Below are 13,885 nucleotides of genomic sequence, written 5' to 3'. Positions count from 1 at the left end.
GACAGGAGAAAAATTCTGTTCTTTAAATTTCAAGCACTCAAAAATACCAGGAAAACATTTCACAACAGCAAATTCTGTGAGGAGGACAGAAGAGCATCACTCAGAATGTCCAGAGTTCTCACCTAGGGCGTACAGACAGCCGTGGAACTCGACACAAGAAAAAGGCCAACGTCCAGAATGCATTGGAGCAACGAACGTCCATAGGTCGGTGTCCGGGTCATAAACTTCCACCGAGTTTTGAATATCACCAACACTACATCCACCAGCGACGTACATTTTGTCTGTAAAAACAAATTATGACACGAACTGTACACATATTTGTTTTAGGGAGAGGAATTAAACTGGTCCGTGCAGAGCACAGATATGGGACAATCCCTTCTTAAATTTGTAAATCTATTAAGTCCCCCTTCGAGTCACAGAAACTGCACAGACACGGCCGTCTCTGTTCATCTGTTTCTTTGTTTCAAATGCAGACCATCGGCGTGTCAAAGGAAACGAGAGTAACTGATAAAATTTAACATAAACAGCTTAAAATGCTTAAATTAATGAATAACGGAAATGATGGTAAGTTACGTCTTCTGTGAAACGAGTTTTATTAAATTTGGTATCAGAGATGTACGGTACGAGCTGCTAAAAGGTGCTCTACATTTATAATACAATGTGCTGTTTACATGAGATTATTAACTGTCTCAAACACATATTAAATCCGTATTATTTGAGAGCCAGTTTGATAGTTTCATGGATGTTTGCATTTACTCCTAGTTTAAACTACAAAGGCAGAAGGCGATATACAGGGACAGCTTACGAGAGCAGAAGAATCCATCAACTTCAAGCCGTTGCAGTCTGTGAAATAACGAAGACCGTAGCACGGATAAAAGAAAGAGATAATAAAGAATACGGGACGAGGGAATGAGGGAAACTAAGTTCAAGAGCAAGGAGGAACGCCTTGATGATGAAGGCGTAAAGTTCGTCTGAAACGTCGGCAGAAGCCAAACGACAGCCAGCTTCGTATTAGACACCATGATAACCTCAAATCCTGCGATTCCTTCAACCGTTCTTAGTTTTTACACGCGGACAGACAGACAGACGCCTCGCCTTCTGCACTAATTCACAAATTTCTGTTTCATAGGATTTACGTACCATTCAGTGCAGCCGCACTTCCATCGGATCGCTCTGTGTTCATGGGAGCGATCCACGACCACTTGTTCGTCTTGGGGTCATAACTTTCTGCCGTTCTGTCACAACGACAACCGCCCATGGCGTACACTGAACCTCGCAGAATAGCCACACTTAAACTGAATCTGAAACGAAAAAAGTCACGTTCTGCTCTGCTCATTTATTACTCATTGAGATGCATTTCCTCTCGCAGAAAGCAATTGTTCGCTCGTCATTGTTAAATCATAATTCAATTGAATTAACAAGCAAATCGCATTCTTAAAAACAAAATTGTCGTAAAAGTCCTCCGACCTATTCGCACTCTGCACGATGAGCCATGCCTCATGGCTCGAAGTGACCTATCTCCCCTCTCGAAGTTCTTTGGAACCGCCGGCTTTCGAGGCCCTGATGGGACAGCAGGGCAAACAGTCTGTGTGTGTGTGGTTCAAATTTACAGCCCCTGCCCTCCTTTATATCTTGACTAAGAGAGCGACTATCTGATTTTTAAGAAGGACTCTGTTCCTAGGAGTTCCTTAGTTACCAAGCTGCATCTTACCTGCGTTCATGCATAGGCGCCACCTCGCGGCATGTCTTCGTAACAGCGTTGAAGCAACGACATGAGCTTAAGACTTCATCGCCGTCGTGACCACCGATGACGTAAATGTCGAAACCGACCACTGCCGTGCGATGGTGCTTTCGCGGACCGATCGAGTCGACCCCCTCCACCTGCAGGAACGACAGGTCATGGCTTTATGTCTCTTTGGGTCATTCGGTCTACTGAAGCGATGCCCTTACATTAGAGTCCAAGCGACCAACCACCGGAGCAGAGGTGCAACCCCCAACAGTGGACCGAAATTGCTACACCGTGGATGGAGGCACTCGACAAAGACCGCGAGAAATTAACTAGGAGCAAAGGTGGAAACAGGAAGACCAGAAGTGAAGCTCTCGTCAAGTTCGACAGACAAACGTAGAATTAATTTCTGATCAACAGCTGACATTTTACGTTCGTGCGATGGCAAAAACAGATGTTGGTGTTTTGGGTTTTATCGACGCAGAGATGGAGGCAGTACGTCCCCCACCCCAAAGCCTTCTAATTCACGAGGCGTTACCACGCAGATGGCCGACATCGACACTGCTCAGTGCTTCATTTCTTACGTTGAAATCCACTGACGATCAACGATGACTAAAATCAGCAGACAGGTTGCCATGACAGTTGAAGTAGGACGCTTATTGTAAACGGTATTTAAGGAAAACTTCAGATTCTTCGTTGAAACCTATTAGAACTTACATTGTTCATGAGACTCAGCATTTGAGTAATTTATTTATTTATTTATTCTTTTTAATTCATGAAATTTTTCTTAAAAATTGTTCACTGCAATGGAAATTAACGAACACGAAATGAAGAGGCAATGAGGTCCTCGTGATTAAGATTAAATAAACAATTACTTAGTAAAAATAAGGAAAAGTAGTTTGTCTCAGAGGCGTCATTTAACAACCAACGGTAATAGTAGAAATTTTACGCAACTCACCACACTCCACCGGTCTGCTCGTGCGTCGTAGGCTTCGATCACATCTGTAGGGTCTTTGTCGCAACTCCCACCAATAGCAAACAGAATGTCCTGTGGGATTCGCGGGCGGGCAATCCTTGGTGTCACGAATTCCTTGTCGTCCTTCGTCAAACTTTTCACGTCGTCCAGGAATGTGAGCGTCTCGGATATCACGGGTTTGCACTCCTCATTTTCCGTCACGTAAGGGTGCTTTGACACCTGTTGAACAGTTCAATGTGGACCTTAAGAACTTTTTTGGAAGAAATGGAATGTTCCATTGCAGAGGAGACAAGAAATTCACACATAATTTGGTTGGGAACTCACCGAAATAGATTATGGTATATAAAGGAAAATGTGTTTTTTCGTTTATTTAACGACGCTCTTAACAAATGCACAGATTGTGGAGAGAAGCGAAATCAAAGTTAAATCGATCTTAGAGAAAAATATTGAAATGTGTTTCAACCGAAATTTAAATACTTCAGTAAGTGTTGCATTTTGAGTTACATTCAAAAATTGTAATTTATTTCTCGTCTCTCCCGTGCGAGATGCACATTCATTTTGATTCGATAATTTTAATTAATCGTTAAAATTACGTAAGAAAATTATGACAATTAGTTGGTTCGAGTTTCAAGGGAGGCAACCTGCTACATGTTGATGGTTGGGTGGAAGGCCCGTCAACACAACAGCGTGTGATTATGGGCTCGATGTCTATTATGAGGCATTGCATGTTTCGACCTTATTTGGTCATCATCAGGTGGTTCTCTTTAAGTGTTCGAAACTAGTAGATAGGAATGCTAAATTGTAAAAATATTTGAAGCAGATAACATTTTCATGAATCCGTGAGATTGTTCACACGTATTCGTAAGAGGTGAGTGGCTGAAATCACAGGGCATTTGACTTAGGGTAGAAACATTTTTGACGTGAAAACGTCTTTAAAATCGATGCCGGGTGTGGGGAGGCAATCGCGCCCAAACCAGCGACAGTTTCTGTCGAAGTAATTTCAAACTTCAATAATTCGGCTAAAAATAGACATAGCGCCGCCATCTTAGTCTCGATTTAAAGAGGAAGGAAGCACGTTTGTGTCAGTACCGCTCCGACATTCGTGGCGGCCGGACGTCGCGAACTGCGCACGCGCAAATTGAACCAACGATTTTCGACTTTCCGCATTCGACACTTGTCCATAAACGGGATCATATCTAAGAGACTAATTATCCGATCCGAGTGAACCAAGTGTTGTTTTGAAGAGGGATATATATTTTACAACTCATCCTGGCCTCCAAGTATGTATCTCAAAAACTCAAAAAGATACGAGGCTGTGAATTTGAAAAAGTTTGAATATTTCCCGATTTTCTTAAAATGTCGCGATATATGAGGGCAAAGTAAAACGAGAATTACAAATATCGGGCACGAATGCGTAGAGCACAAAATTCCAAAGAGAATGACACCGAAAAAGTCGGGCCCGGACCCAAAACCAACGCGCAGTACTGCCGCGAATATAGGCAACGGAAGCGCGCTCGGACAACTCAGGCGGCATCTGACGAGCCTGGGCCAAGTATGGATATGTACCAATTAAGAAATAATCATTTATGAAAATTATTATATTTACAATATCCTAATTCTCATACCACTACCCTGTATTCAATAAATGTAAGTTGCAAATGAATTAAACGACTCAAAACAAAAATTTTGTTTACGCGATTGACGTTTTCACGAAAATAACTGCGGCAGTGTCCGACACTGTCTATAATTTTTTTCTCTCTCGGATAAAAGCACGTGCTGGAATGGAAGAAGGAATATGGCTGCTTCGTGAGATTACGTTTGAAATATTAGAATGTTCAAGCTATGAGTTTGAAGCCCCTCGGGTAATTTACTCTTGGATGTAGAACGAAGCCTACTTGCTGAACGTTTCGGATATCTATTGTCCCTATGTGGTCAATCAGCTGAAGATTATCGTGCTAAGTGTTCATCGTCGGAGCTGCTTGAAATTATTATAGCAGCTAAGACCCGCTTCTTATGGCAGTAGGATCTTTGGTTAAGTTGAACGCTGCGCCAGAAGACGTGATTTGTCTGTTGGGGGATTTTCCTATTCGAGCTGAGGGGACGTTTGAATGCAGTTAACGGTGGAATTCTGTAGTTGAACTTAAACGCGTAATGGATCTTAATAAACGCTGAGATTGTAATAACTAAGTTAATCTGGGGATTTCTTACTCAGGAAATTTTGCGCGGAATAAGGGATAAAAATCATTGTATAATTTTCACGTTGTTATTGTAAGATTTTAAACAGAATCGGAATGTGTTAACAGATTCCGTTAAAGCTCATCAGTATTAAATCTAATGAACATCCGTTTAGACGTTCTCGAGCTGGAAATGTCAATGGACAGACAGACAGACGGGCTTACACGTGACTAAGCGAAAGGCTCACGATTTGCATTAATTAGTTAAGAACACGTGTAAATATGGAATTTAAAATGCGGGTTTCACTTCCCATAAACATCCACGATTTCAGGGTCATACTGACCTGCTCCTTGAAAAACATTTCGTCAAGTAGTCCCAGTCTGACGCCCTTCAAAAGGCCCGCGATGTGACCTTTCCTGTTGTTCGGGTCGTGGTTGATCCACCGGAGAATGCACTCCCACACAACTCTCTCGTCCTTGACGTTCAGTTCCACGGCCTCGATTATCGCTTGCAGCTCCTCTGGAGGCAGTTCCTGCAGTTCTTCGCTCTGCTGAGACAATTTCACGAATTGGCGCAGAACGAAGCGACGAGCGTGAGTCTCGAGGTCGGCGATGAAGTGAGACCTGCGACAGCGAGGGTAAGAGCCGACTCAGAATCGATCTCCTTCGGACTCTGACACATTGAAATATTGAAGCAAGAACTGGATTCCCAACTATTTGCAGACCACAGTATTTCGCCTCCAGTTTTGACCTTAACAGTTTGAAGCCCTTATGACCGAGACTGAGGGCAGACACGTGGAGAGGAAGCGCTGAGAGACGCTTCGTTTAACCGGTGCAAAATAGAAAGTTTTCGGACCCGAAAGTTCCCAGGCAATGCCCGCTCGTCCTCGTGATAAGATTATAGGTTGAAACAAGGGCATGGCTTACGCAAGCGAAGAAGGCAGTAAGATGAGAAGTGTAGAATTTTTAATTCTGGCATTAACCTGCGCTCTACTGGCGGCCGAGAAGATTAAAACAATCCCAGAAGCCGGGAGGTGGTACGGTCGTAAGATAAGAATAGCAGTTAAGCGAAAAAAGCAAATGAAAGAACCCCCGATTAACCAAAAATATATTTAATAAAAATTATATAAACACTGAAAAATAGAGAACAGAGAGACACAATTCGGTCAAGCCTCCCACGGCTCAGTCTCCGGTTGGGTATACGACTCGACACGTCAAACCAGACCCCCAAAACAGACCTGCCTTCACAACACAAACTGTCCTGCCCTGCTGTCTCATCAGGGCCTCGTACCCAGCGACTCCAAAGAACGTCGAGAGGGGAGATAGGCCACTTCGAGCCATGAGACATGGCTCAAACCTTGGCGAAACGACGTTTTGGTGTGTGTTAATCCAGTGAAACCTCGTGTAACCGGACTATATGGGGAACCACGGGTCGGATAATCCGATAACTCGAATGAGCGGGGGAAAGGGGAACGTGGACATGGAATTGAACGAATAAGTAGAGACTCAATACAGATTTTCCTCGTCGGCGGATGATGCGGGCGAGTCGCACGCACCAGTCGACTTCAAAAGTCACTCGTGAGCGCCGTTCGAGGGAGTCCCTGTACTAAAAGAGTGAATTTATCAGTCATTCTGTCCATCGCATGAACTGAAGTTTCTGGTGTGATTCTGCCGTTGTCAGTTGATTTGCTTGCTATGTTGTCCTGAACAAGAAGGAGTAGGAGTTCATCTTCTACGGGAACCAGCGGGCTGTTTCTTGTCTTTGCCCGATAATAACAAATTCTCTAAATGTCTTGAAGTGTTCATGATAATCAGCAAAATCTGGGGTGAGGTTAGATCAATGAACTGTACCGCGTGGACATCGATTTAACCACTCTCGCCGGTGGAAATCGATCGCAACCGATCTGGTTGAAATTCGGTCACTTAATGCGGGAATCGGATAATCGAGGCTCGGTTGACAGAGGTTTTGCTGTATGCAGAAATATGTGGGTCTGAATATTGATTTTGGTGTTGGGAGGATTATGTAGGAAGCAAGGAATGCTGCATAGAGAGAAAGAACTAAGATAAGGACTTCGAGAGGAAGACAGTTTTAATTATGACCCTGCAATAGATCGCTATTAACGTTCCATATGGTGAAATTAGTCATCTTCTGGTCATAATGACGATCAAAACATATGCAGGTAATCAGACAATTTAAATGACACGCACATTAATAACAAAATGCCAACGCTTTATAATTTGCCCAGTCCTCAGTCAGAGGTTTTAATCTCCGACACTGCACTCGGCTGCTGTCTTGAGTAAAGTTGATCCGCTCCAGCGACGAAGGCTGGCGTCACAGCAAATGACAAATGAACATAAATTACCTTGCGAACTGCAGGATGCCGATAGAGTTGCCGGCGTCCATCGCGTCCTTGAAGAAGTCGCAGCAGAGTTTAGGTACGTCCGGTATACACAAGTAGTCTGCCTTCTCGAGCAGCCGACACGCGTTGTCGGAGCGAATGTCCACCTCGCGAAAATAAACATAATCCAGTATCTGGGTCATCATGTCTGAGCTGACTCCGTGGAGGAGAATGTCAGTCTCCTCATTGGTGTGCAGTGTTGTTGTGAAGAGGGTCCTGGAACGTCGATTTGGAGAAACGGCGAGCAGAAAATTACAAGTCATGCTCGTAAAGTTTAAGTCTTTATGTCTCACGTAGCCAAATAAAAGTATCCTTACGTCAATGTGGTGGATGAATTTTTGTTACCTAAATAATTAAAAAATTCCCAGAATGTGTACTAATGGGACCGGATTAAATGCGAGAGGTTCAAAAGCGGGCGAAAGCTTAAAAGAATTTAACCTAAAAATCGGAAAGCAAGCAGCGAACATTTGAACTATAGAATGGTCACCTCGTTTCTTACATACCCTTGACTCCTTCAAGAGATATCTGAGGTTATAACAACTATTACAGAAATTATAAGCCAACGCAAATATTTCAACACACATCGCAGGCTGTACATTCCAATGATTGATCGGTTCGTAATATGAAATTATTTGTTCTGTCAAAAGATTTCCCCGACAATAAACAACTTAAAAGAAAAGCCGATGTTTCTACGCGGCCTTTAAAAAGTGATCACCAACCAGCAAAGAATTTCCTATTACAAATTAAGGGTTTTGCAGTGCAAGACAAACGGAAAGATTTGATAGTCTAAAAACTGAAAGAGGGCACAGCTTGTACCAAGACGTGAGATACGTCTCTTGGAAGACAGATTCAATGGCTCGTGGTTAAAATTCATTTCTCATTTCAAGAATGCACCGCGATTTTATTTAAAACAAGCAAATTAATGTATTCATAAATTATCGATCGAGTTTCTCCTACCAATGAAACATTTCTCGCGAAGATCTTTGTTACAGTTTATTTCAGACAGAGCAACACACAGCAGCTCTCAATGTTCCGGGCATTACCAACTTTCTTCTGGACTTTGTCGGTCGTCTTTATGTATTGAAACCAAGACGATTTGGAAATGGATTCTATTTCTCCCTCCAGATCGATTGACTGTCACCTTGGTACAACCGCACTTAAAAATTAGTACAAGAAAACACCTACGTCTTCTGGGATGTTGTCTCATAGAAATTATCGGACGTTTCAGAGGTGCTTACTGCCTCCATCTTGAAGGAAAGAAGGCAGTAAGTACGTCTGAAATGCCGTGAGATTTCATGACAACGAACAAATAACAAAAGACATTCAGCCGTATAAAAATACAGGTTTCTGCATCAGAGGGGATAAAACATTTCACATACGAATTGACGTCTCTTGTGTCCTTAATTCACGTGTTAGTAAACCACGTCAGTGAATAAACAAACCTGAAATATTCGCTACGCATCGACAGAATCACTCTGTGGACTCGAAAGACGCCGCCGTCCTCCGACCTCAACACCGCGTCACATAAAAAGTTCCTCTCTCTTAGTTTATTCAGACGGACCAAAGCATTGGTGCACGTGCACCTGACGCCATCTTTACTTTGGTTTGACTCCATCTCCTGAAAATCAGTCGATCGCTGTTACAGGTTTTTCTTCATACTGACGCGTGTGCAGATCAACTGGGAGTGACTGAGAGGGAACGCGGTACTGAGAAGAATATCTGGTCCTGCGAGAGAGTTACTGACAAGAGAATGGTGAAAATTGCATAATATGGAGATTTATAGATCTCTTCACTAATTAATAAATTGTAGGCTGTCAGATCGAGGGTGGTGAGATGGGCGGGGCATGTAGAACACATGAAAGAGACAAGAAGTGCAACTTTTTAATCGGAAGACCTGAAAAAATAAAGGTCAGTTGAGAGTTCCATGCGTTCCTGGGATAATATTAAAATGGATCTTAGAGGGTGGAGAATGAAGGTGTGATTGTCTTCATCTGTTTGTGAATGTGGCTTAGAGGCACGGACATGAAACTTAAAGTTTCATAAAAGGCGAGACATTTGATAACCTTGGCTACTGTTAGATTTTCAAGCAGGGCTTCTGGTCCATGGACTCATTTTTTTATCTTTGTTGTAGAATGCCTTTTGAGATTCAATACAAAATGACTAAGCTGTAAATGTGACTAATCTAACTACCTACCTAGACGGCTTACGGATCACGAAGTTTCAACACCGATCCAACCAAACCCCTCCACAGGACCCTGTCCTCTGCCAACAAAATCCAGTCTCCTTCAACTCCTATCTCCCATTGATCCCGCCTGAGATTATCCTCTCATCTACGTCTAGATCTCCCCAGCGGCCTCTTCTACCCAGGCTTTCCAAAAATTCCCGGTGCACACCTCTCGCCCCATCCATGCACTCCACATGCCCCGCCCATCTCACTCTTCTTGACTTAATCACCCCGAAGATGTGACTGATTCAGTCAATAAGGCATGCCAAGTGTTTGTCATTACTCGCATAATTTAAATCTTTTTATATGTAAACTACGTAGACATTGCTTATAAAATATCAGTGTAATCTATAAAGTCTCAGATGCTTCTACTCTGGTGAACCGATTTTAAAAAAATTACGACTGAAATATGCCATAAAAATTGCATGACCTTCGATGCAGATCCAGACAGTTAACAAATAAATTTTGGAAAAAGAAGGCTGCACCTTTCCATAAGCATAAAATTTTCGAGTTCTTCTCTCTGTAGAACTAAAAGTGCTTAAGAGCTTACGTGATTAAGGACTTTCCTGCCTAAGTTACAAATTTATATAAACCACGAGCGCAATACGTCACTTAAATTTATCAAACGAACGCGAGAATTACAGTTGGGAACAGTAAAAAAGTCTCTAAGTTGTTCCAACGCATGCGTAGATCATGCCTACATCACGCTACTCACACACTGCAATGAGCAAGATATTCTGTGAAAAGTCGATTGGTACTCGGCTCTTCAAAGAAAATAGCCCACTTTCTTTTCTGAACCAGAAGGTTCATCATCGTGTTCACAAAATCCCGCCACCGGGTTCTATCCTGAGCCAGTTCGCTCCATCGAGTCCCATCTCCCTAAGGTCCATCTTAATGTTATCCTCCTACTGACGCCGATGTCTTCTCAGAGGTCTCCTCCCTTCAGGCCTTGTAAACACTCAACTCACCCCAACAACATCGGGTGAGGAGCTCGTCAAGCACTTTTCTCTCTTATCTGTCCCACTCTCGTTTTGGGTCCAAACATCTTCCTCAACACTCTGTTCTCAGAGACCCTCAGTCTAAGTTCCTCCCTCAAAGTGAAACACCACGTATTGCACCTATAAATACTTTGCACTCAACAATAGCAATCATTCCCCGGATTTAATCTGCTGTTGTAGGGAGATAATGAGAGGAAGATTCGTCGATAATTAGGCTTGTGAAACCGAAATAAAAATTCTTCTCAGTTCCCTAAAACGCTTTAATAATGTCGATGTATCAGGAATTGTAAAGTGTTCGAATTATTGTTCAGAATATAAACCACAATTCTTAGCATCGACATATTTTTATTAAGATTCTGGGCTACTAAACACGTTTTATACCTTTAAAAAGTTAATTGCCTACTGGAATTTCTTTTATTATAAATGTTGCCGTGAACAAATAGAAGTCAATCTAATGTTACTTGAAACTGAGTTAAAAAAGTTTAATTCTCTTACACGAGTTCACAAATGGAGATGAAAATATTATATGTGATGAAAATTAATAATAAATAGAAATTCCTTACCTCAAACTTCGTCCGATTGTAAGAGACCTCGATGTCCACCGGCAATTATCAATTTAATCAAAACTAAAATGGAGTATCACAGACTTCTTAATAATTCTTATATAAGATAAGAACTTGTGATATTCTGAAAGGATTTTAACAGCACAAACTTATCTACTCTACGACGCACTTCTCCTAAAAGCGATTCACAGCTCAGCTCTTTCCACAATGACGAAAGCCGATTGTTGACGGCGATAATGAAACACAACAATGACGAGTAAACAGATGACGTAACAATCAGTTTCTTGGGTAAAGTAATGGAGTGCAATAAGGTTCATTCAGGCTATTATAATGCATGTATAAGAAACAAGAAAAGAGCCTCGCGGATGCTCAGCCAACATTGTTGCAGGTGTGGGTTAAAAATTCCAAACATATTTCTTGCATTGTTATACACGCAGGAGATCACGTAAAGGCTCACCATTGTCGGTCCATATTTACACATTGTTGGTAGTTGAACAAAATTACCCTAACTTATAATTTGGTTACATTCAATAATTAATTCTAAGTTCTTTCCCTATAAGAAGAGAAGACGTTTAAAAATAATGAGAATATTGCAATTTCATTGCCCTTATTTAAAAATAACTTCCGGTTTCAGTATAGGTGATTAATTTTAAAAATTGATTTTTGAGTGGGCCGGGCGCTGGGTCAGAGAAAATATTTCCTTCCTTCGAACCCCGGCAAAGATGTTTTCTGTTGTTCGAACAGCGACCACTAGGGACGAATGGCGCTAAGGCAAATTCTGTTCTTGATCCTGGGAAATGATTCGATTTACTAAGGTCACAAGTCCGAAAACTGTCTGAGACCCAGAAGATGAATTTGTAAGAAACTGTCGTATTTCATCCTTAGTAAATACCGCAGAGTCTACCGGCCATGGATAGACTCGAAATTGAGGTTTGACATTTCATTACTCGTTCGCTTGTGGCTCGTGAAGAAGAAACGTGGCGCGATTATTCCACAAGACAAATGTGAGAACACAGGAAGTTTATAACTCTGGGCAAAGTGTCCTGAGTTCGATTTCCTTCAAGGGCGGTTTCTTTAACTCCGAATCTAAGCGAGACAGATCAATGGAGCTAGGATCAGAGTTTCTCTGCTTCGAAGAGGAGATTACGGAAACGGAGGCCTCGACACTAGATTCGACTCCTGACAAGAAGAATGGTTTCTGTTGACAGGAACGCAACTGCGTTAAGAGAGCGACGCCAAGGCAAAATTCTTTCGTTTCGGAGAGGAAGTTACAGGATCTAAGGTCACAGTCCAGAGTCTGTCTTAAGAAAACACCATTCCTGCGTAAGAAACGCTTTGCTGGAAATGGTAAACAGGGCCTCATAATTTAAACGAGGGTTTGGTCGTGGCAAAAGCCTTGACGGTCTGTTGCTGCTGCTGATGAGAATTATCGCGTAGGGCAACTCGTCCTTCTTGGAAAGGATTTTGGTTGGAGAGTTGTCTGGAATTTGAACACATAAGTCGCTCACGTCAGCTGAAGGCCTCGATGAGTTGGGGTTGGCGGGCCGTCCTCGTTTTGAATTGTGCCCTTGTATTTACCTTACAACTGAGGAAAAGCTCGGAAAACCTCACTCATACCAAACTTTCTACTAGCGCCAAGTAAAACTTCTTTGTTCTTCTTTATCAAAATAGTCGTTACCCAATTAAATTTCAAATGTGTCTAGTCTAAATAAATCATGTCTCGGATCTATCAAAACGTTTTTCCGGCGCTTTTGATCAAAGCAGGATCTACGATTTTAATTCCCAGAAACAGAATATACGTTCCTTTATTCCGATGCCAGCAGTTAATAAGAAGACTTGAAACTTGTCAGTTGGTTCATCATCGATTAAAACTGAAAAGCAACAAGCGATTTTGGCTCCTGTTACGCACTGAACTCAAGGAAGACTTCTTAGATTTGACGACACTTGGAACAGAGTGGTAGTCCGTGCAAGCTTTAGCAAGTCTTAACGCTGCATTCTGTGTTTATGGGTTGCACTGCAAGCAGTGATTATTTGCAGTTCTTAAATATTTCTTAGACCGTCTTCCGATTTAAAGATTTACGAAATTAATTCAAGAGATTTTTTCGTATTGCTGTAAAGTTGAAATATTTACCATAAATGCAGAAGGTATTTGAAGTACAACAAACTCGTGCTGTAGAAAACAGTTCAATGCAATTCTACCTCAAATTGTTTAGTATTCGTGACAGCACAAATAAAATCAAACAATCGGGCGTTGCCAATATCATAACATAAAAATAACCAGCTGCTATCCTCAATTAAGGACGAAGGTGGCTACAGAATTCCTCCGGTAGCCAACATTACAGAAGTAGAGTCCTCTAGATTCAACGAGATATGGAGTTTCTGGCATGTGAATGTTTAACGATTACACACCAATCCTCACGATACCACAGACAATTACAAATACAATTGCAAATAATAACAATAATAATAAACTGGAATCCCTTACCTCAAACTTTGTTCAGTTGTATGAGACCTCGATGTCCACCAGCAATTATCAATTTAATAAAAAATATAATGGAGAGAGTGGAGGGCAGGAGCACAGACTTCTTAATAATTCTTATATAAGATAAGAACTTGTGATATTCCAAAAGGTTTTTAACAGCACAAAATTATCTGCTCTACGACGCACTTCTTGTAGAATCGATTCACAGCAAAGCTCTTTACGTAATAACGAAAGCGGATTGTTGACGGCGATAATGAAACACAACAATTCCAAGTAAACAGATGACGTAACAATTAGTTTCTTAGGTAAAGGTGTAAAGCATTGTTACGAACGCAGGATTTCA

The 13,885-nt window shown here is 41.8% G+C and overlaps 1 protein-coding gene across 8 annotated transcripts in view; it reads right to left on the bottom strand.

Annotated features, from left to right (window-relative positions):
- The window catches only part of LOC147871877 (kelch-like protein 10), a 123,019-nt gene that overhangs the window by 8,331 nt on the left and 100,803 nt on the right, over positions 1-13,885 (bottom strand). For 3 of the 8 annotated variants that reach the window (XM_087359867.1, XM_087359868.1, XM_087359866.1), the window contains 6 exons: positions 7,240-7,491; positions 5,221-5,500; positions 2,685-2,921; positions 1,712-1,881; positions 1,141-1,301; positions 123-281 (listed from right to left, as the gene is read on the bottom strand). In XM_087359867.1, the coding sequence (XP_087215993.1) occupies positions 123-281; positions 1,141-1,301; positions 1,712-1,881; positions 2,685-2,921; positions 5,221-5,500; positions 7,240-7,491 (1,259 nt within the window). Of the gene's footprint in view, positions 1-122; positions 282-1,140; positions 1,302-1,711; positions 1,882-2,684; positions 2,922-5,220; positions 5,501-7,239; positions 7,492-8,717; positions 8,894-11,060; positions 11,540-13,545; positions 13,774-13,885 lie in introns of those variants that run through there. The other 5 variants (XM_087359865.1, XM_087359864.1, XM_087359863.1 and 2 more) reach the window with 5 other exon arrangements.

The sequence above is a fragment of the Zootermopsis nevadensis genome, unplaced genomic scaffold (assembly GCF_977971745.1).
Source record: "Zootermopsis nevadensis isolate Lab colony 2312 unplaced genomic scaffold, Znev_1.0 Znev_ptg000037l, whole genome shotgun sequence".
Classification (NCBI taxonomy): Eukaryota; Metazoa; Arthropoda; class Insecta; order Blattodea; family Termopsidae; genus Zootermopsis; species Zootermopsis nevadensis.
The sequence above is the reverse complement of the archived record's forward strand: the minus strand, read 5'-3'. Positions and strand labels throughout refer to the sequence as shown.